Source organism: Gopherus evgoodei, chromosome 18 (genome assembly GCF_007399415.2).
Source record: "Gopherus evgoodei ecotype Sinaloan lineage chromosome 18, rGopEvg1_v1.p, whole genome shotgun sequence".
Lineage (NCBI taxonomy): Eukaryota > Metazoa > Chordata > Testudines > Testudinidae > Gopherus > Gopherus evgoodei.
In genome coordinates, this window is record NC_044339.1 from 17,172,313 (window position 1) to 17,195,494 (window position 23,182).

The following is a 23,182-nucleotide window of genomic DNA, read 5'->3' on the forward strand; positions in this document are numbered from 1 at the left end:
TGGAAGTGCAAAAGATTGCGGCCGGGGCAGCTTTTAAGACAAACAAAATAGTGCAACGTTTTTTTTCCCCTGTTGCCTCTCCTTGCACGGACCAGGCTTTTTTTGTGTTTTCCCCCTTCCCCTTGGCTTCGCTGGATATGGACAGCCGGGAGGCCGCCGCCGCAGAGCCGCAGCCCGCGCGCGTTTGAGCCCCCGGGGCTGGACTTTCCTGGGGTTTTGTTTGGGGGCGGGGGGGTTGCTTTGTGCTGCGGGGTGGGGGCGGCCGGGAGAGCGCGTGCTGGAGGCGTGGGGGGCGGGGGTGGGCCCGGTGTGCTAGGCGGGAGGGTGGCCGGCTCGACTCTCTGCTCCGCCGGGGCAGCGGGGGAGACTCGGCGCTGGTGCAAGTGCCCCCGGGCCGGAGGGAAGGGGCCGGGCACAGGCGCCCCGCGGGGACACTCAGCGACAGGGGGGGTGGGGGCCGGCTGACCCCGGAGGCGAGGCAGGGCGGTTTCATGTGTTGGCCCCGGGCTTAGTGGAGTCGGACCCGGGGCTTTTCTGTCTTTCTCTCTGGTTGTCGGTCGGGGTGGTGAGGGGCTGAAAGATGGAGACTGTCACTCGAAGCAGCTTCCAGCCGCATCCCGGGCTGCAGAAGACCTTGGAACAGTTTCACCTGAGCTCCATGAGCTCCCTGGGTGGCCCGGCCGCCTTCTCCGCCCGCTGGGCGCAGGAGATGTACAAGAAGGACAATGGCAAAGAGCCGGCGGAGCCCGTCCTCCACCTGCCCCCCATCCAGCCCCCGCCCGTCATGCCGGGCCCCTTCTTCATGCCGTCGGACCGCTCCACGGAGCGGTGCGAGACCATCCTGGAAGGGGAGACCATCTCCTGCTTCGTGGTGGGTGGGGAGAAGCGGCTCTGCCTGCCCCAGATCCTGAACTCCGTGCTCAGGGACTTCTCCCTGCAGCAGATCAACTCGGTGTGCGACGAGCTGCACATCTACTGCTCTAGGTGCACGGCCGACCAGCTGGAGATCCTGAAAGTCATGGGCATCCTGCCCTTCTCGGCCCCCTCCTGCGGGCTCATCACCAAGACGGACGCCGAGAGGCTCTGCAATGCCTTGCTCTACGGGGGCACCTACCCGCCCCACTGCAAGAAGGAATTCTCCAGCACCATCGAGCTGGAGCTCACCGAGAAGAGCTTCAAGGTGTACCACGAGTGCTTTGGGAAGTGCAAGGGACTCCTCGTGCCAGAGCTGTACACCAACCCCAGCGCTGCCTGCATCCAGTGCTTGGACTGCAGGCTCATGTACCCGCCTCACAAATTTGTGGTCCACTCGCACAAATCCTTGGAGAACAGGACTTGCCACTGGGGCTTTGACTCGGCGAACTGGAGGTCCTATATCCTCCTCAGCCAGGATTACACCGGGAAAGAGGAGAAAGCAAGGCTGGGCCAGCTCTTGGATGAAATGAAGGAGAAATTTGACTACAGCAACAAATACAAGAGAAAAGCACCCAGGGTAAGTGGCACCTGATTTTTGAGGACGAGGGTGGGGACATTCGTCCACAGTTTCAGGGATCTCCCGGTAACCATCTTTGGTGGCCCCTTTGCCTTCAAAGGCATGCAGGGGTCTAAGCGTGCTGTGAAATCAAAGTGGAAGAGCGTTCTTAGAAACTGCACTTTGCTTTCTTGTAGGCTTAAATTGTTCTTGGTGCCTTTTAGGTTTTATTTAAAATACTTCTACTTTTCTGTGTCTTCTTTGAATTGTACACTAGGGGCCTGATCCTGCTGCCCTTGCTCCCCCCATACTTTCACTGGGAGACAGGCCAGGACTTTGGGGTCAGAGCCTGAATGGGGAAGCATGGAAGCTGTGGCAAGGACAGATAACAAGAGTAGTTTGTTCTTTACAGAAATGCATACAACTCCCCTCCTGATGTGTGTGTTAATAAATTGAACAGGTCTGGGAACAGAGACGAAATGATCTCCAAGCGTCGATGGGAATGAAATGTGACTGGTTACAGGGGTGCATAGGAAAATTTCTGACAATACTAGTAGCCTGCATTAGCGACTGGCGTGTGAACGGAGAAGACTGTGCACATTGTCTGAATCCTACGACCAGACTGGCTTTTGTGTATTGGATTTTGTGTACATCCAGTGAATGAGTCTGTCTAGAGCCGACTGCAGCAGCCTCTAAGAAACGCCATGCGGTGTTGACTCTTCCCATCCAGACTGCTAAACCACATTTATTTTAGGTTGCGTTTTTTTTTCTTTTTTCAGTCTGAGCAGCTTGAATCCCCAGCGTGTGGGTGGGTGGCAGGCCTTGGTGGCCCCTGGCACCAGTCCTGATCAATGGGCAGCAATGCCACAGGGCCCTGAGAACTTCCTCGCAGACACCAGGATGTCTGGCTCACTGGCGGTGGTGTAATTGACTGTGGGATGAGCAGCACACTGTTCACCCCCCTTTCCTCCCCACACGCACACCAAAAAAAAAAAGGCAAACAGGAAAAGTCGAGTTAACTCCTTCCCTTGAGTTCTGCTGCACTGGCTTGTTGGGTGGGTTTTGTCTTATTTTGTTGGGGATTTTTAGTTGCTGGAGTTGCAGGGTGCACAATGCTAGGGACAAACCCAAAGAGAAGCATTTAAAGCCTGTTGTGAATGGGCAGGGAGATTCTCATCACTTCCCAAATGCTTGTTTTAAACACTCTCTCTCTTTAACTTCCTTTTTTAAATATCCAGACTTATGAAGCGCTGTGCACACAAAGCTGCACCTGGCCCAGCTATCTTTGGGAGGCCCAGTTAATTCAGCTTCTTACCTCTAGCTTTTCTCTCTTTTTTTTAAATCAGTAACTAGACTCCTCCTACCTCTGGTTCCTCAATTCCCCTCCCCAGAGCGGGAGGGTCAGAGCCATTGTGGCAGTGTTGTGCTGTAATGAGCCACATTATCGCCATAGTTGGAGGTGGATGTGTTTTTAATGGCTTGTCTGTCCACTGCTAATCATGCGCTAAGATGGCATGGTGGGATTGACTGTCTGCGGATGTGTGGGGAGGGGAAGGGGGGGACAGGAGGGGGTGAGGTTGTGAGGCTGAGGAAGCAGGATTTTTGGGGTGAAGCAACCTTGCTATGATTGTGGCATCTCGCCCAGACCACCTCTCCCCACTTCCCTCTCCTACTCCCAGAAAGGTGTGTTTTGAATATTACCTGGGTCAGTCCCATATTGGTTGATTCCCTACCCCATTTCCATAGCTGACCCCTTTCACTTGATGAATTTCGAACCTTAAGTGGTGTCATTTTTTCCCCTCACAATGGTTTTTATGGAGTTTTACCCTGTTTTTAGCAATATCCAGAATGCTTGACTGGAGGTAGGTGGAGGGAGGAGCACGACAAGTTTAGACACAAGAGGCAACATTTTTCAAAAGTGGTTACTGAACTTGGGGTGCTTTGATTTGTTGACTTTTTTTCTTTTTAGGGGTGGAGCCCAACTTGAGATCCCACCCCAAAAGGGACTACACTTTCTCAGAAAGCGCTGAGCACTCCTGGCTTCAGATGAGGCTGTGGGAAAGGTGCACAGCACCTCTGACAAATCAGGATCAAGGGCACTTAAAATTTTGGCATCAAAAATATTAAATAATCAGCGGCTACTTTGGAACATTTTGCCAAAATGCATTTATGCAATGAAATTCCCAGGGTGTTGGCTTTCAAAATGCAATATTGTAAGGGGTGGGTGGTGTCCGTGTGTTCTGGGGATAGGGTGGAGAAGGGGGAATATTTTATCTCAGTTCCTGTGCAGAACTGGGCTAAGTTTCAAGGCTTTTGAGTTGGCTTCAGGGCTCCTGTATAAATACAGTGCAGTCTTGAAGAGACCCTGTCAACAACTTACCTGGCAGACCAGATAGAGTGTTGGAATTGCCTTAGTTCACTTATGTTTCCTTTTTCTCCAGCCTTTTTCCATCAGATGTAGCCAACGGGATATCATATGTTAAGGTCGTTTGTGTTGTAGCATTTGCAGATAATTATGGAGAGATTCAGTCTAGCTCAAGGGCTGTTAGACTGTGGCCAGAGGCAAATAATGTAAATTTTAGGTCACCTCAGCAAGGAAATGAAAGGAAGATCTTGCCTCTGGCTTTGTGTGGTTGTGTTTATCACTGTCTGCCTGCATGTTTGTGTGTCTCTCTGGCTGTGTGTGTGGTGCTTGTTTGTGGATAAATGTGTGAAGCACATGTCTGTGTTGCCTTGCTTTTTTGTGTGTGTGTGTGTGTGTGTGTGTGCTTGTGTCACTTTGTTTTGTCAGACATCCATTTGTGTACATATACATGTGTGATGTGTGCCTTTTGTGATTTGGTTGAATTACTTTGTCTCAGTTTCATGATGGGTCTGTGGATATATGTGTTGGTCTGTGTGCTGCTAGTCTCTGGGGTGTTTGCGGGTGGAGGTATCTCTGCTGCTCTGTCAGCATGACTGTATGAAGTGTGCTATATGTCTGTCTGTGTGATTGTGTAAGGAGGTGTGGTGTCTGTGGTTTTGCTCCTCCCAGGAGTGGCTTGGTCTAGAGCTGCAGTGCAGGTGAAAGCCTCATGCAGGGGACAGTGGGTTAAAGCCACAGATTTGAGGAAGCTCTGAACTCTGCAGCACAGCAGAGCAAGTCCCTCCGAGTCTGTCACTTTTTTTCCTTCCCTTTTCTTTTTAGTTTTATTCCTTTTTATTTCCTTAATCTCTGGTCTGTTTTCCCTCTGCATTGACTTGTGAGCTTCTTTGCATACACTCCACCCTTAACCTTCACCTTCCCACCACTTCCCAGAGCTTCCTCTTCTCTTAAGCTCTTTCCTGTTTCCCCTCATCCTTTGCCCTTGTAGCCCCTTCTGACTCTCCTTGTCATCTGGTTTCTCCCCCTCTGCCCCTGCTCTCCCATTTCCTCCTGGCATTGTTTTCTGTTCTCCCTGCTCCTTTCCTGGTCTCCTGCCGCTTCCTTTGGTTTTATGTGTGTGTCCTAGTCTCTTCTCCTTTTCTCCATTAGTTTGTTCTCTCCCCCTTCCCTCCCACTGTGTCTGGAGTGGAGCTTTTCAAACCAGGGCGGCCAAGTTCTGGGTTTTGTGAACTAAGATTTAAAAACTTCCAGAACTGCAAAAATGGGTTCCATAAATTGAGAGCCATGGTTTCTTTTGGTGTAGTTGCATAGAATCATAGAAACATCGGACTGGAAGGGACCTTGATAGGCTTTCTTGTCCAGTGCCCTCTACAGAGGCAGCACTAAATATTATCTAGACCATCCCTGGCAGATGTTTATCTAACCTGTTCTTACAAATGTCCAATGACAGAGATTTCACAACTTCCCTAGTTAATTTGTCCCAGTACATTAGGAAGTTTTTCCTAATGTCCAGCCTTAATCTCCCTTGCTGCAATTTAAGCCCATTGCTTCTTGTTCTATCTTTAGCGGCTAAGGAGAACAATTTATTACCTTCCTTGTTATATCAGCCTTTTATGTGCTTGGAGTCTGTTATCATGTCCCCCATCGGTCTTCTCTTCTCCAGACTAAATAAAACCCATTTTTTTCATCTTTCCACATAGGTCACGTTTTCTAGACCTTTAATCATATTTGTTGCTCTCCTCTGATTTTTTTTTCCTCCCCAGTTTGTCAACATCTTTCCTGAAGTGGGGTGCCCAGAACTGGACACACTACTTCAGTTGAGACCTCCATGGTATCCTCTGGCCAGTATAGGCCAGGCCTATATCGCCATCCCCATCTCTCCTGCTCCATGGCTGTTGTCCTTGCCCCATCCTGGTGTGCTATCTGTCTGCTTTCTGCATGCCAACATGTCTCCAAAGTGTCTGAGCTACTTAAGCCTCAAAAGAGGGCTTTTAATCTTTTTTGATTGGTGGACAGTCTCCAGTAGAACAGTGTGGGATCCTGTCCCTCTGCCCCATAACACTTTCTGTGGGTCTTTGAACTGAGCACAGCCTGATCATGCTTTAATATCCCCCCACCCCTTGCATTTCGGAGCTAGACTTTTTTTTTTAATTTTTTTTAGCAAAACTACATAGAATTAGAGATTAGGGGAATAAGAGAAATCCGTGCACACTCCCACACACACCAGTGCTGCAGTATTCCCATGGCTCAGATCCCAGCATTTCTATGAAGTCGCTGTGAGCTAGAAGTAGCATTTTGGGTATTGACATGTAAATGAGCACAGTAGGCCTTCCACTTTATTTAGCAGTTCCTCCAAATCCAGCGCTGCTGCCACATCACAGAGCTTTCTCAACTGCAGTAAGGTTTAGCCAGGTCAAGTGTGCAGCCAAATCAAAGGACAGAAATTAGTCACGGTGAAATAATGCAGCTCTGAGTGACATTGTAAGATAGCTGTGGCCACTTAAGTACTTCACAGCTGTCATTGTGCTGCACACTAGGGCCACCCAGAACTTCACAGTGGCAGCAGGGATAAAATCCAGATCCTTCTGCTCCACTGGTGCAGGTCCCTGCTACCTAGAGAGGAATCTCTTTCAGTTGCTAGGAATATATGGCCTGTGACATGCACTATAGAGAACTTGTGGTTCTGCCCAGGCAATGGCATCCAAACTACTATCTAGTCCATCACTAAATGGATTAGATAAAAGTCGATGGGGAATTCTGCCTGCCTAAAGACTGCAGGATTAGGCCCATTATTATTATATATAGCACTGAAATGACTCATTGCATTATCTGACTATTAAAAATGTTATTTGAAAATCTTCAATAAAAACCAAGATGGCCACCAAAGCAGAAATCAGCAATGGCTTGGAGCTACAGCTTAAGCTTGGTATCATTTTACGTCTCAGAAGCTAAGCTCCAAAAATGATACCAAGCTTAAAGCAAAATCCTGTGTATTTGTGGAGATGTCCGTGTTTTAAGCAGGCATCAGCTATTTTTTTTCCCAGCAGTGGAAACTGATTTACAGATGTTATGGATTGAGAAGTAAGATGTGCATGCGCGTGTGAATATCTTGCAAATAATGAAATGAGGATTCTGAGCTGACTTCTGTTCTCAGTTGCTATAAATTAGTTCACCCTGATAGAAGTCACTGAAGTTAGACCTCTGATATTTTTTTTGGCAGGGATTTTGGGTGCCTAACTCCCTTCCTTCTGCTCTTTGGAAAATCCCAATGTTAGAATGGCAGAGATTTGTTCTCTCTGTGGCCTATTCTGACTCACCATTTCTGTGGCTCATGGACTCAGGACTTGGACCTGTCCAAGGCTTCAGTACACTTTTGGGACAAAGTTAAACACAGTTTAGTCTTGACTACATTGCAGGGACCCAATATCTGAACTACTTCTTAGGATTTGAACATGGTTGTTGCTGGCAGGGATCTAACTTGATTTTCTTAACCAGTGAGGGTATATTTTTTTTCTTGGGGTCTGTGTTTAGATTGGCGTTACCAAAGCCTGCCATACACTGTCTGGAGGTGTCTATACTAGGCTTCAGAGCATGTCTAGACAACACAGTGGTTAAAATGCTGGCAGCTGCTTGCACTTTATCTATGCTACATTTTTCACCATTGCTAGAACTCTGGGAAGTTTTAAGCTAACCCTAGTATTGATGAGACCATGTTTTGGCTACCATGGTTCTTAGGAATAAAAAATCCGTGTCTGCTCTGATTGGGGAAACCATGCTATAGAACATTTCAAGTGGCAATGTTGTTTTGACACAGTTGTAGTTAGCATGATCTTGATTCCAGTTCGAAGAGGACCTCTGTCACAACTCTGCACAGTCAAAAATTGTGCATGTCTGCAGCACTAGCAGGGTGACGTGTCTGATGGTGGGAATTCGCACTGGTGGCTTGGCACATGCTCTGGCTAGATATCACACATAAAAATCCATCTCAAAGTGCATCATTCAGACCTAGTGCTGTCTAAGCCAGATTTAATTCTTCTTTTCAAAGACAGTAGCAAGCTTTGGGCTCTACAGTATAGTACTTTGCCCAGATGCAACTCCCATTGAAGTCGGTGGGAGTTGTATCATTGTCTCAAATGGGAGGATTTAGCCTTAGAGACCCTATCTCTGAGCTCTTGGAAAAGAAAAATAGTTAAGGAATGAACACTGGTGACTTATATAACACTGCTTCCTAGGTAGTGTAGTTATAGAATACTAGCAGTCAATAGGACTACTTTATTTTGGTTGACTGGCTGGACAAGGCACATAAATCAAATTGACCTCCAGATAAAGAAACATTATCTAAAAAAGTAATAGTTTAGCATGTTTGTGTTTGAACTTGTGGGCTTCGTTATTAAATGAAATTTATTTGACTATTAACAAACATAGCTGTTGGGTTTTTTTAATGCATTTTTTAAAATATTTTCTGAATTTGGGCAGTAAACACTGACATTTTGGGGCACAAAATCTTTGCATTTCATTCTGCTGCTCCAAGCTAAAAGGTAAACAGTAGTCTTCAGTCTGCATAGAGATTGGAAAATAATGGGATTGAGTTGATACTGTGTTATTTTACCTTGGAAAATTATTATTGAAGTGCATAAAATTCAGTATGGGCAACAGTGATTGCTCAGTGAAGATATCCTGTGTTCTCCCTCCACCGCTTAGCTCCTTAAATATTTTTTTTTTGCAAAGATTTAAACTCAGATTATAGATTAAAAATCCCAAGTCTCTGTGACATAAGGGTAGTTTGGGGCTAGTTTTGCAGTTCTCACTCATGCAGTCAGCAGACAAAGTAACTGAAGCCTATTTGCCCCCAAACCACAGAAATACTGTAGTTGTATCAAACTCCTTCCTGTACTTTGACTGTTGAGCCATCCTAGAGTGTGGCCCTAGAGTCATGGGGGCAGATTTTGATCTCATTACACCCATTTGAATCCAGATTAGCTCATCTGAAGACAGTATTCTGGATTTACACTGGGACTCATTAGCTACATCTGAGAGCAGAGTCTGGAGCTGTGTTATTACTTTAGTATATCTGCTTTGGGAAATGCAGATCAAAATTGGGGTTTCATTTTCAGAAGTGCACTATGGGTCTGCTAGTGAAAACACTTACTAAAGGTAAAGGGATGGATAGTGCTTACTGCTGTAAATTGTCCCTCTGTCTTCAGACAGAAAGGACAATGTCACATGCAGGAATTGGGATTTAAGATTGCTGTTAGGTGTTTAGATTTTAGTTGTTAAATAGAGATTTTTGGAGCCTAGCAAATCTCCCCTCAAAAGTTGGAGTAAGGGCCATACTTTTTCCAGTACTAATGTAGATACCATAAACTTGCATGCAGATGGTATCAAATATAGTTTTATAATTCGTTGGAATGGGCATGTTCTTAATTATGGGGAAGCCTGCTGGCTGATGGACAATGGCCTTTCTGAACTGAGCTAAGTGTATTGGTTTTACTTGTTCTTGGATGAGAGAACAAAAACACAGATTGATACGAATTTGGGCCCCATTCCTGCCACTGTTCTGTAATGGAACTCCCCTTGAAACCAATGGGAATTCCCACGAGTGAAGCTCTTATCATTGGCTCAGTCAATGGTTGGCTGTTATCTCGTCTAATCGGGCTTTTCCAGGCTGAGGGTGTAGTATTAAAGCGACAAGCTGTATAATCACCTTGTCTGCTCAATAAGGACCTGATTCTCTAGCTCTTTTTTACACCGAGTAGTCCCAGCAGTCCCATTAAAGTAAATGGAAATACGCAAGTATATATTACGTGCATAAGTAATTTTTGCTGCATTATACCTTAGGCTTAGAGTAAACAATGGCCTGCCCTTGTTGTGTATTGATTTATATGCAGTTACCTTCGCACATGCTTTGTGGAGAATAGGATCTCTTCTTAGTTTTCTTTTCTTTTCTTTTCTTTTCTTTTCTTTTCTTTTCTTTTCTTTTCTTTTCAGTAATGTTTCTTTTGCTTCAGAATGTGTGGTATGCTCACCCCTTTTCTTGCAAGCAAGATTGCTGGGTTGTTAACATGTTTGTTTATTCATTTTTAATAGTGTGCCCTTGTATGTCCTCCATTTTGCCCTGTGGAGGATTTAGGTGGTATGCTAGGAAGACTTGCACCTCTGTACCTTTGTTCTTTAGCCTCTGCTCAGCCTCAGTCAGTGGTATCAATTTAAAGAATTAGGTCATTCACTTGGAGTGGTTCTTGATTTCTCAAGCTCTTTTCACCAGCCAGTTTGTGTAATGTCTGTCTGAAACATTGAGTAAGGGCATTGGAATAGCAGACAGGATATCGAGTGTTAGGAAGTCTGGGTTAAGTATAACAGAGACTTTTTTGGCTGGCGCAGAGGGAGCAGTCCCTCCAGCTCAATTACAGAGCAGTCGCTCTGGAAGCTGGAGTCTCTGGTTTTAGCCCCCATGGTGACCACCCTCCCCACATATAATTGTGTATGTGTGTTGTTCTCTGCTAGGTTGTGTCTGCATTTCCTTATGCAGATTACTGTTCTCTGGGTGGCACTGAAATTGTTACACAAGCTGTAATAATGTATCTCTTTCTAAGGATTGCATAAGTTTAGGATGATTTCTCCACTGGGAGAATTATGCAAGTTTAAACTGAAATGTATTTAGAAAGCTTTGTGTGTTTGTTTTCTGACTTGCAATGCAGAGAATGATTTATTTGCATCTTTAATTGGACAACATCTGCTGGCGTTGGGAGGGAAAACAGTTCCATGTCTTTTACTGCTATAACCCTCATTCTCCCATGAACACTTTCCCCACCCCCAATTGAATTCCATCGTTCACTGCATTATGTCTACCATAGGCCCTGAGTATGTGTAGAACAGACCCTAATACCCAGGAAAAGTCAAGTGGGCCAATAGATTGGAGGCTTCTCTGGGCAGGGACCTCTTCTTTTTCACAACGTGTTTGTATAGCTGCAGTACATGTCAACGATGCTGTTAAAATCATAAATAACACCACCACATAGTTTTTCTCAGTCTTTGGGTTTTCCTGCTTTGATGCGGAAGTTGTTGCCTTTATTACTGGTGTTAGCCAGAAGAGACCAGTGAATGAGGCTTCCGACCCTGTAAATAATGAAAGGGCTTGGAGTGACTTCTGTGATACTTCTTTGATTAGTGGAAAACTGTCTTGTTTGTTTTCATTGGGCTGGAAACCTTTCATGCTACTTGGTGCAGAGATGCAGGTGGGAATCCAGCACTCGGATTCATAGAATATTAGAGTTGGAAGAGACCTCAGGAGGTCATCTTGTCCAATCCCCTGCTCAAAGCAGGACCAACACCAACTAAATCATCCCAGCCAGGGCTTTGTCAAGCCGAGCCTTGGAAACCTCTAAGGATGGAGATTCCACCACCTGCCTAGGTAACCCATTCTAGAGCTTCACCACTCTCCCAGTGAAATAGTGTTTCCTAATATCCAACCTAAGCCTCCCCCACTGCAACTTGAGACCATTGCTTCTTGTTCTGTCAGATAAGAGTTCTGTTGAGAGAGAAATTTCTGTTGCTAGAACTTTTTGAGGATATGTCTACACTGCAGTAAAACCCCCACAGCTGGCCTATGACAGCTGACTCAGGCTTGGTATGCAGGGCTATAAAATCTTAGTGTAGACATTTGGGCTTAGGCTGGAGCCTGGGCTTTGCGCCCCCGCCTCAGCCCCATGAGGTTCTGGAGCTCTAATAACTACATGGCAATTCTATTGCCCTGCAGCCCTAGACCCTGAGCCTGAGTCTGCAGCCATAGGCGTTTTATTGTAGTGTCGACGTACCCTAAGAAACTAAAATATCTTTTAGGTCAACTCTGACCCAAGCCATAGGGTGTTTATTTGGCTGGATCCAGTACTTCAGCCTGATCTGCGCCAGTGGTTCCCAGGACCCATGCAGAGTCCCATTGTTAGTCTCTAAGGTGCCACAAGTACTCCGCATTGTTTTTATTGACTTCACTGAAACTCTGGGCAGGCAAAAGGATCTGCCCATTCAGGGATTACATTGCAGGATTGGGACCTTAGTCACTGTTGTCTCTGGTTGTTTACTAGTAGTGACTTACTGTATGTTATTGGCGCTCTGGGCGTCTTGAATTGCATGCATAAAACTTGCAGATGCTTTTGCAACATCTTTCTAGTTAACTAAATCATTTCTGTGGAGCATTAAAATGTACGTATTGCATAGTGATGCTGTTGCTCACTGAAACAATTATTGTTACAGCATACGCTGGAAACCATCAATTACTCTTAAGGAAAAAAGCAAGACAACACTATGGAAGATACAGTTCTCTAAGGTTGTTTTGGTGTTTTATTTGACAAGTATCCTTTATTTAAAAAAAAAAAAAGTTGATCAGCTCTGTGTATTTAAACAGGAAAATAAGCGTTTTAGCTTTCACTGCGTCTAGTTTGTAACCTAAAATTAAAAGAAAATTCTTGAAATCAACACCTTAATTAATGGGCCTGAAAAGCAAAATTTATAGTACGAGGACAGTATTTTGCTGTGATTTTCAGCCTTCATTGATTTCAGTGAAGTTACTCCAGATTTATTCTGGTGTTACTGAGATCAGAATTTGTCCCTTTAGCATTCATGAGATGCGGTTTCCTTTTATGCTTGTGTCTTCCTTCTTGATAAATGTATTAGAGTTCAAAGATAGTAGGCATTTGTTTTAAAAATACTCAGCAGCATTATGGACCTGATTCTCCATCCCTTACCCAGCAGCACTCCCAGTGAAATCAATGGACCTGGTTGTCCTCTTCTTACGCTGGCATGAATTAATTTACAATGGTGCAAATCTGACATAAGTGAGATGAAAATCAGGATAAATGAGTACAGACTGCAGCATGAGGTCCATTACTGATATTCCATTATTCCCATTTTGTCACTAATAAGAAACATACCGTACAATAAGCCCGTGAATTCCTGTAGCAAAAGTTTAGCTGTACTTGGCTTTTTGCCTTCCTCTTTTGTCACAGGAGTTTAGTTTTTGCAAAATCAGTGAAGGGTATTAAACTGAGGACGAGGTAGGCACATCTTCCACACAGATCTCTGCGCCAGGTTCAACAGTAAAGAGTATTATAAAATGGGTGTAAGTGATAAAGTGGCGTAACTTGTATCAACTTAGCATTCGGTGGGTGTGCAAAAGGTGCAAAGGGTGTAAGACTCACAATATTTGGTGTTTTCTCAAAGCCTCAGCTCCTGGAGGCATATGACTATTTTAAAATCTCCTCCACTTTTTTTTTAAGTAAATTTCTAGACGTGGTTGTGGAGAAAGGCTGTAAAATGTGACCCCAGTAATGGTTCAAAAACCAAAAGGCTATGAAAAAGAATCCCAAATCTAATGACTTTTTAAAATCAGCCTCATGAGTTTTAGGGGGCTGAGTCATGATTTTTGAATGCTTGGAATTGGCAATACTGTAAAATTTCACCCATTTTCAGAGCAGCTTACGCCCAAGATGTGACTTATACCACCACTTATGTCATAATCGAATTTGTCCATGTGTCTTTAAGGAAGTCAGGGCTTTTTCAAGTTTAAAAAAAAAGACAAACCCCAGCAGTGATGAGTCTTGAATGAATGGCATCTGCACACCTGTTTAATATTAAGATCAAGCATTCAGTGCTTTGTGGCTTTAGCTTGAAATTCAAGTTCCTTTGAGTCATCCCTTTCGTCTTTTGTTTGGATGGAAAAAAGGAGTGGCAACAAATGGCCTGCAGCTAAGAAATGAAAGAGTTGAATTAATTTTTAGAAATAAGTTAGTCTTGGCATTTGGAGCATTTGCGATAGTACAGATTTTCATGCTTCTTTTTATTTTCTTATGAGTTTAGCATTTCACTGCTCAAGATGAAAGATAATGTTATGGAAAAGATTTAAAACATGACACAGGCTGTATTGGAAGTATAGGAAAGATCTGGGCTCTGAATCACAGTGGTGAACTGTATCAGTATATGAAGATATATGATAGTTATGGAAAAGATTTATCTTTGCCGTTCAGGTCTCACCTATAAAAGGGTGTGGTACTTTAAATAGCGCAGTTCTCGCTGGGCCAAATTCTGAGGATCCTTAATTCACTTTTTACTTATGGCCTAGTGTAAATAAGGAGTAAACCCTACTGACATCAGTCAGGTTGTGCCGGTATAAAAACTGTGTTAAGGTCTGATCCAAGTTCAGTTGAAGTCAGTGGAAACACCATCATTGACTTGAGCTGGCTTTGAATCAGACCCCTCTGTCATATTAGAACCAGGTCAAGCGTCTTGCTTTAATTCAGGCAAACTGACGTTGGGTAAAATTCTGTTCTGTATTACTAGAGTAGCTCCAGCAACATCAATGGAATTAATCCAGATTTAAACCATCCTAACCAAGTGCAGAATTTGCTGAACAGCTTCAGAAGTTGGGCCTCTTTCAGCAGTGGTTTGTAGTTTGAGTGTCAAATTCTTCTCTTAAGTTACTGCTGGAAATCAAGAGTCACTGGATTTACTAGGGTTACTGGGATTTACTTCAGTCTGAGAGCAGAATTTGTGTATGAAAGTATTATATTGTAATTTTAAGTTTCAAAAAATTAACAGGTAAGATCACAGTAGTTAAAGGGCATTATTCACCATTGCATTTCTCCAATTTTATGTTGATTCGACTTTGTTTTCAGTGGATTTATACCAATCAACCAGACCCAGAATCCATACATTTGGTCTAACCTTTATGTTGTTCTGCTTAAGGAGCAGCTGATCCTCCTCATGGCAGACTTGAAAGCCATTCTCTTTATGCTGCTGTATTCTTCCTTATGACATTTGCATGAAAACAGCTCCTTGGTTGCTTAGAAGCTCCCTCTCCTTCTCTCTTTGCTTATTTTCCCCCATCTGAAATCAGAATCCTCTGTGACATCACAATTAGCTGTTGTGGAGACAATTGTGATGTCACAAAGCAAGCATTAGAGAAGAAATGTAGAGTGGAGAAGAGCTGTTTTTATGCAAACTGAAGAAATAAAAAGGATTTGGGGGGAGGAGGGGAAGCCCAAAGCAGCTGCTCTTCAGAGTTTTCCATGAGGCTCCATAGGTCAGATTCTGCTCTTGGGGACATCGTGGAGTAACAATGGAGTTACGCCAGATTTACCCTGCAGAATCTGGTTCTGTAATTATAGAGGACACTGCCAGTCTGGCTATTTATCAGTGGTTCTATTTTGGCAGTGGATTGCTGCTGCTGTGTACTATCTCTTTTGTGGGCTGTTGTTGTAGGGAAAGACCAGAATTGCCTCCTTGGAAAACTTTTTGAAAGATTGGCATGGCAGATCCACATCCTCAATTACTAGTTTGCAACGTCACAATTACCAGCTCGGTTCTGCTCATTTGGACACACTCAAACTTCTTTTTTCGTTTTTTCCCCCCCAAGCTTCTTGTTTAGCTGTTCTACCCCAGTGCATCCTGGGATTTCCCATTTGCTGAATGGGCTGCTTGTTTCATAGGGAGGAAGTGAGGTCCCTGTTAGGTTAGGAGGGGATGGATGGGGAATGTCCTGTTTCTTATGCAAAGCACACTGAACCAAAAAGGAAAAAAAAAAAAAAGTGTTCAACAAAACCATCCGTGTCACAGGCTAGCAGAGCAGCTGCTGGCTTTTTGAGGGAGAATATTAATATTTCAGACTTTACAGGAGCTTTTAAAAATGAGCTAAAGGAGGCAACGTCCTTTTGTTTAATAGGAATGGGGGGAACTTTTATAATTTTAGACACCCATGAATGTACCGTTAGATTTTATTGCTTGAGTGGAGTTACTCCTGCTCAGACTAGAATCAGGCCCAATGAGCTGGTTCATTATGTATGTATGTATGTATAAAAAGACAAGATGGCCTGACTCTGATTTAGTTTACAATAGTGTAAATCAGGAATAACTCCCACTGAAATAAATGGAGCTACTAGTGTAAAACAGTGCAAGTCAGAGGAGAGAGTAGTAGTACATACAAGGCTTCTCCTTGTGCCAGTGATTGGAATTCTGTGATCTATAAAGTTTCCATAAAATTCTGGGGGGAAGAGGGAGAGTTAAATTTTACTCCTGACACTGCTGACTTCTGCAGTCATCACTCCCTCGCATCAGATCAGCAGGAGACAGGTTTAAATTCAGAAAGGACAATTTAAATAAAATGTGCATACCTGTCTTTTTATATTTGTCTGGTTAACCAGACACTAATAATGATGACTGGCGAGTCACTATTTGAATTCGGTTGTTGTGGTGTTTGGTTATTTTTTTTTTTTTTGGCCTGAGAAGCCTTTGTATATTAGAAATAACTTTTATCATTTTAATACTCAACTTCTGTTATCTATAAAAATGTAAATACCAGGGGCTGGCTGCTAGTCCCAGTCACACATGTAAATTTTTAGTAACTCCATTGAAATTAAGGTAGTTACATTGGTTTGTATGGTGAAATCAGCATTATATATAGTGTAATTTGGTTCTAGGAGTTTTAGGGTATTAGGGTCCAACTTTGTTGGCTTCGATTGGAGTTATGCACATTCCAGGATTGGGTCCTTAGCGCAGCAGGAATTTATTGACATTCCTTCTGAATTAATGTGTGTCTTCTTGGGTTAGTGGTGTAAGTAGGGAAATGATTAAAGGGCACAAGTAATTAAATAATTAGCTAACTAATTTTTCAGGAAAATTTAGAGTTGCAGAGTCTGATTCTGATCTCATTTTGCATTGCTTTTATGCTGGTGTAATACTATCAATTTAAAGAGGGTCACTCCTGATTTACATTGGTGTGAGATCTGAATCACTGCAATAGATTTAATCTCTTCGGCCTTGAGATAAATAAGCCAGATGTCTCTCTTTGTGTGTGTGTGGCTTTTACCATTTCAAGCCACCATTGCAAAAGACTAGAACTTACACAGTTTAGGAAATAATGATAATTTTACACTTCCAAAGTATCGGTCACAAATTCCAGTGCACAGAGATTGGAAAAACCTGCTGTGCTGTAGAGCTGTCATGCACCTGTCTGACATGATGTGTTTATGGCCTGCATGACGCATTCAGATTATTTTAGCTTTCATTTTAAACCAAAAGTCAGTTTCTAGCCATCATGGTTGCAGCGATAGCCTTCCAAATGTGAGCAGAGTGTAATCAGTGCACTGATGTCTTCCTGAGTCTGCAGAAATCCTGAGACAAGGATGCAGAGGAGTGAAGTTCCCTTTCCCCTATACGTTGTGAGGAGTTTACAGTCCTGACTTGAAACCCCGAACCATGATCATAATTAAACCTAGATATTCTCTCTCTCACACACGCACGCACGCACGCCCGAATGAGTTTGACATCTCTCTCACACACATGCGCGCGCGCGCGAATGAGTTTGACATCCCTCTGGTAGGGCTGTATTTTCCAGTTCCATTATAGACAATGCAACCAATGGTCTCCCACCATTTTCCTTCCACAGTCTAGTCAGGATATTTTTTTCTTATGTGTAGCTGAAATTTTTTGCTGCACAACTTCTTTCGTCTGCCTTGACCTCTACCTTCCCCATGTACTTCGTAGAAAAGCAGAGCAGTGGTTTGATGGTTCTCCTTGCCCCTCTTCTTGGAGCTCAAAGTTGATCACGCAGCAGCTGAGTCTGTTGAAAAATAACCCTTCTGCCAGAGAGTAACTGGAGCTGTATACCAGATGCAGGCGTTGGCGTACGTGGTGATGAGGAGCAACAGGGGCCACTGTTTATTTTGCCCTGTGCTCCCATTTGTGATTATTGCTGGGTTTGGTCCTGAGTATGATATTTGGATCTCAGAATGTATTTGAAGCACAGAGTCCCCAGGCATAGTACTGCAGAGCAAAATGAGTATCCAGGATTTCAGATGGCACCTTCCAGTTCCTTCGGAAGCCGCTAATGCTGCTTCTTGATGCCCCCTGTTCATTTTACCTATAGCCTTTCTCTACCCAGGAGGGGCATTTGTGTTACCCAAACCTTTTATACTCTGAGTTGAATGAAATGCAAATGCAGTCAATTAAGCAAGGGGTTTTTAATTAGCAGTTTAAGTTCATGTGTGAAGTGCCTTGCCTTAATTACTTGACAGTTTTGTTGTAAATTTGCTAATTTTTTTCCTGCAGAACTATCAAAACTGTGATTTTGGGGGGGGGGTAACATTCTTAAATACTGTGAGCTTTTCCCCAGTGCATCAGACCTTCATGCTTTTTTTGTCTCCATTTATAAAGCTCTTTTGGAAGCTGTGGCGAGGCAGTAAACTCCTGTTAATTGCCTCAGATTAAAGCATTTATTGCATTTCTTTAACATTTTTTTCTTTTTTTAAAGAATAAATGTATGACTTGTCCATACTGAGCTGTGTGTGGTTTCAGCTGCTGTAGCTACATTTGTATAGCTACACTTGCTGCAATTTTGCAGGGTAGTTATGCCACCCTGGAAAAGGTGATTTGCGGTGTCCCAAGTTGCTTTTCACACCAGTGCATTATGTGTGTGCTTGACGTTTGCAATGGAGCAACAATAGTGCAACTGCAGTGATGCAAAAAATAAAACCCCATTGTAGGCAAGCCTTTTGTGTTATGCCGATGTGAAATTTTCTGGAAGTCCAGTACTGGACCAGGTTCCTTGGCTCTAAAACTCCATTCTGGCATGGCATAGCCTTTGAGAGTGGTGCCAATCTGCTCTGTGGTTCTCCGAGGACAGCTTCTGACTGGGTAACACTGACATTAGAAGGGCACCCACCTTTAGCTTGGGGAGGAGGAAGGTGTCCTTGTCCCTTGATGGTTTAGAAGAGTAAGATGAGGAGGGGAAGGGTCACTGTCCAGAAAAGAAGAGATGAACAGTGCCTGTGACATCACCTGAATTGGCCTTCTGGTTGAACAATAGCCCTAAAGCAATCCTGCCAAACAAAGAGGTCAGTACTTAGAGCCCTGGCTGGCCTTGAGCGTCTTTGTGTTCTTAGCTTTTAAAATAGCCCCTTCTCCATCCTCATGCTTTTACAGATCTAACTGCCTGGGCATCAGAGGTGATTCCCACCCGTGTGAGGTCAGAATCGTGCCCTGCATTTTGCTGAGTGTTTCATTTAAAAATGGAGGCTATTCTGAAATCTGACACCCATGAGATTTCTGAGTGCAGAAGGGTCAGGGCTTTGTTCTCTCCTTTCTGTGGCCATAGACTGGGCGTAGGGCTAAGCCGGCTGCGTGATTTGTAGGCAGTGTATCTTGCAGGAACTCAGTGCCACCCAAAGATGTATGGGGTCTTGGCAGGTTTGTATTCAGGCAGCAAGCCTGAGCTGTCTCTGCCACCCCTTCTTCTCTGGCTACTCTGCTACTTTTAGCGTGCTAATTTGAGCAGAGCTAATGTGCACCTGTCCACCATCCAAGGCAGGTGGAATTGAAAGGCTACTGAATATTTTAATATTGTAGACAGGTCATCAGACACTACTGTCAGATCTGTGTGTTGGTTCTGAGTACTGCTGCAGTGTTCTACTCCCTTTAAATGGAGGTGGGGGGTTCACCTGGTATTGGTGGAGGTGAGGTTTGACCCGAGAGCAGAACTGTGTGCAGATCTACATCTGTGGCTTGTCCTGCCTCCCCTCTGAGCACTGACCTCCTATTGACAACAATAAGTAAATAAATAGATTTTAATTTCTCGGGCGCCTCTGCCCAAAAGCCTCTAGGCATCTTAACAGAAATGCAGAATTAAAACAAAATTAACCTAAATAGGCAGCCTGCCCAAACAAATACAGAAGTGGGAGGGAGGAACATCTCTAGTCTTGCCTGTTATCTGCAATCTACACAGGGTATCAAAACCACAAACAAACCTACAATAAAAGTCAACTTGAAAGGGGAACAAGAAAGGTCAGATTCTTGTCCTGTTTGATGCTTGAGATGTTCTCTGGCAAACAGCAGTTGGGAGAGCACTCCAGTTTCATGCCCATGTGGGAAATCCCCTGCCTCCCACCCTTTGAGATCAGCCAACACTTTTCTCATGCATCATCAAGCTGAGGATCTCAAAGAGTTTGGCAGACATTAATGCATTTAGCTTGTGGAGTAGATTCAGTGAAGCATCGAGACGAGACGTGACTTGCCCAGCAGCACCCGTTGAGTCAGTGGTATTGCTGAGGAGGGAATCCAGGTGTCCTGACATGTCCTGGGATCAGCTGCAAGACCCATCCTTGAGCTGCTATAACATTTCTGGGCCGAATGCTGGCTTCAGCTCCTGAGTCCATGGGAACAGTACATGCACACGTGAAAGGAGAATTTGCCCTCCAGAAGTGCAGTCCATTTCATCACTCTCGCTTCCCATAGCACATTATGTGGCGTCCAGAATAGCTGAAGCCTCAGGAAAACCTTCATCTACCCTTGCAGATGGAGCAATGTCAACATTTCATACTGGCTTGTAGTTTTGTGGATCCCCACAGGGGCCTGTTCTTCCCAGTGTGTGCAAGCTGAGGGCTCCACAGTTGTACAGACCCCCAGGAGTGTTGTAAACCCAGCTCTGGTCAGTCGCTTTTTCTGGCTTCCTTCATTTCCACTTTCCCTTTTTACCTGCGAGTTTTGGTATTGGTTTGTGGAGTTGCTGGGGTTGGTTAATGGATTCCTCACCCTTTCAGATATATCATGCTGTCAGCTCCTTCTCTCCTGGGGATTCTGAACTCGCAGTCATCCTCCCAGGGCCTCTAGTATCTGGATTAAAGGACTCCTCAGATCAATCGAAGTTCAAGCCTTCGTTAAAGCAGTGCCTGGCAGCCCGGGCTGAGTTGCCTTTTCCATTAGAGAAGCCCCTTACCCCCCACTTATCTCCTTTTTTGGAAGGGTTTATAACCCATCTGTTTTAATTTACTTCAGGCTGAAAAATCCTCCATCTAGGAGGGAAGGGATTTTCCTCCCCCCTCTTCACAATTTTACTTGCATTTCTTCATTGTGTGTGTGTAAAAATGACTATTCCTCCATGTATAATGTTTGTGTCAGTCACCACTTTCAAAGCAGGGAATTCTGAAAGAGTTTTGGTCATAGTTAGCTGGCAGCTTGGAGTACCTTTTCATTTTGAAGGAGCCTTTTGAAAACTTTTTGCCTCCCAGCATCTGAACTCAGGGTTGTGTGTGCCCCATGGAGAATGAGTGGTACCATTCATCCCTGACACTTTCCCTTGGCTGGGTTTTAGGGAGTGCATACACTTTTCTGCTTTATAAATAATAAATTTAAAGAGAGTTAAAGTTTCCTCTCCTCCTGGCTACCATCATCACATCAAAAACTCATGCCTACCATAAAACTCCTAGTACTGATAGACTGTGCTCTGTGTTCCCGAGTCCTTTTTCATTTAGGCTGGTATCAATCCGGAGTAACTCCCGTTGAAGTCGGTCGCATGAGCTCAGGGTAAAACTCTTGTGAGAGCAGAATCCAGCCCAATACGCAACTTTCAGATCTATGTACAAAAGTGATACTATATTGACAGAAGATTCCCCCTGTACTGAGTCACACATCCTTGTGATACATAAACCAACAGAACTAGACATACCACTGAAACCCTCCGATACGTACAGTCGACACGTAGACTCATACCTGTCCGTCTCCTAAAGACACGGATGTTGAATTAGCTCATTGGTACTGAAATGATATTGAGAGGCACACAGTGAGTGAGTGAGTGATAGAGCCATTTAGAAAACCTAGGAGCCCTGGCTCCCATCCATTGTGCTTTTTCTGCACAAGTATATGCTGAATCTACTGTGGAGTCACTGGGCCAGAATCTAGGGTATGCCTGAACTACAAACAGCATAGATTCAGTAAGTGCATGCAAAGGCCCTGCAAGCTTATGCTGAAGAACAATGATGTGCAACGTGAGGGACCAAAACAGATAGGGAAAACTTGGGGTGGAGCTATGCATGCAGTGGAGAGATGAATGTGAAGCTAGGCAGGAAGCCTCTCTCTGGGTGTGTGTCTGTGTGTGCGCGCGGCGAGGCAGGGGAAGGATGGTAGAGGACTCGCAGATGTTAGCTGTGGGGAAGCCCTAAGGAGAAGGAAGGGTGGTGCAGTGGTCAGAGTGCTAGCCACACTAATTTCTAGTGTAGGAGTAGTAAAGAATCCTGTGGCACCTTATAGACTAACAGACGTTTTGGAGCATGAGCTTTCGTGGGTGAATACCCACTTCCTCAGATGCATCTGAGGAAGTGGGTATTCACCCACGAAAGCTCATGCTCCAAAACGTCTGTTAGTCTATAAGGTGCCACAGGATTCTTTGCTGCTTTTACAGATCCAGACTAACACGGCTACCCTCTGATAGTGTAGGAGTGTTTTATGCAGGCAAAAAGTGCTTTTGCTAGTATCGCTGATACTGGTTCTCCAAGTGAAATAAGCTATACCAGCAAAAGTACATATATCCTCATCTATGCTAGGGCTTTTGCTGGTATAGAAATGCTGCCAGAAAAAAAAAAAAAAAGTCACACCTTTAACTGACATTGCTATGCTGGCAAAAGTTCCTGGTGTTGACCTGACCTAGGTCTCTCTTCCTGATAAAAGTTCTGCCTATGTCAGGACTGTAAGAGCAGACCTTAGAATTGTAAAGCTCTGTGTGCCGTTATTGTTATTTTAAAATTGTCTCTTGCCTTGGATCTCATGCAGCTAAAAGCCTACGCACAGAACTGCCCTTTAGAAAAACTAGTTCAACAGGACAAGGAGGTTTTTAGATGAGGAAATCTCCAGTAGGAAAGTGCAACTGTAGTGAGATCCCTGTGCCCTCAGAAATTCTTGCTAGTCTTTGACTGTGTTCCTGTTTATACAAAATGTAGCTGAATTTGTTGGTCCTACCCCTGTAAATGTGTGCATGTGGGGGGTGGATCAGGAAAAAAAGGAGTGGGGATTGAGTGGAAAAAAGAGTCACTGGTACATGTTTTCCATGTAAAAAGAAAATGTATGTAAATAGAATCTGTTATTTAGTGTCCTGGGACAGATTTAATTATCTGAGCCACCTTTACCCTGGTTCAGGGCAGCAAATAATCCTACCTCTCTCTCTCTCTCCCCCTCTCCCCCCCTCCCTCTCCTCTTTTCCCTGTCAGCTAAGGTTCCTGACATACAACAAAATAAAAATGCATTTAAACAAAACAAAAAAAACCAAACCCCAGAACAAACTAAACAGGCTCTGCTGGTGTATATGGCTGCAACTGTCTTGGTTTTAGTGGAGCTGTGCCCATTTATACCAGCAGAGAATATTTTGTCCCTAGAACTGCACAAACGTAGCAAAGCCAGGACTGTTGCAAAGCAAAGTTTAGCTGTTGGCGTCACTCAGGCGTATTGACCTCAGATCAGAGCATTGTGGAATATTATGCAACTCAGCCTGTGCTGCTCTTCTCCCTCCCTCCCTCCCCCCCCATCTGCTTGAT

General features: G+C 44.2%; 1 protein-coding gene across 2 annotated transcripts in view; it reads left to right on the plus strand.

Annotated features, from left to right (window-relative positions):
- The first annotated feature begins 382 nt into the window (after positions 1-382).
- SKI (SKI proto-oncogene) overlaps positions 383-23,182 on the plus strand; it is a 146,083-nt gene continuing 123,283 nt past the window's right edge. Inside the window, exon 1 of one of the 2 annotated variants that reach the window (XM_030537640.1) lies at positions 383-1,492. In XM_030537640.1, coding sequence (XP_030393500.1) covers positions 581-1,492 — 912 coding nt within the window. In that variant the 5' untranslated portion in view covers positions 383-580. The remainder of the gene's footprint in view (positions 1,493-23,182) is intronic. The other variant, XM_030537641.1, reaches the window with a different exon arrangement.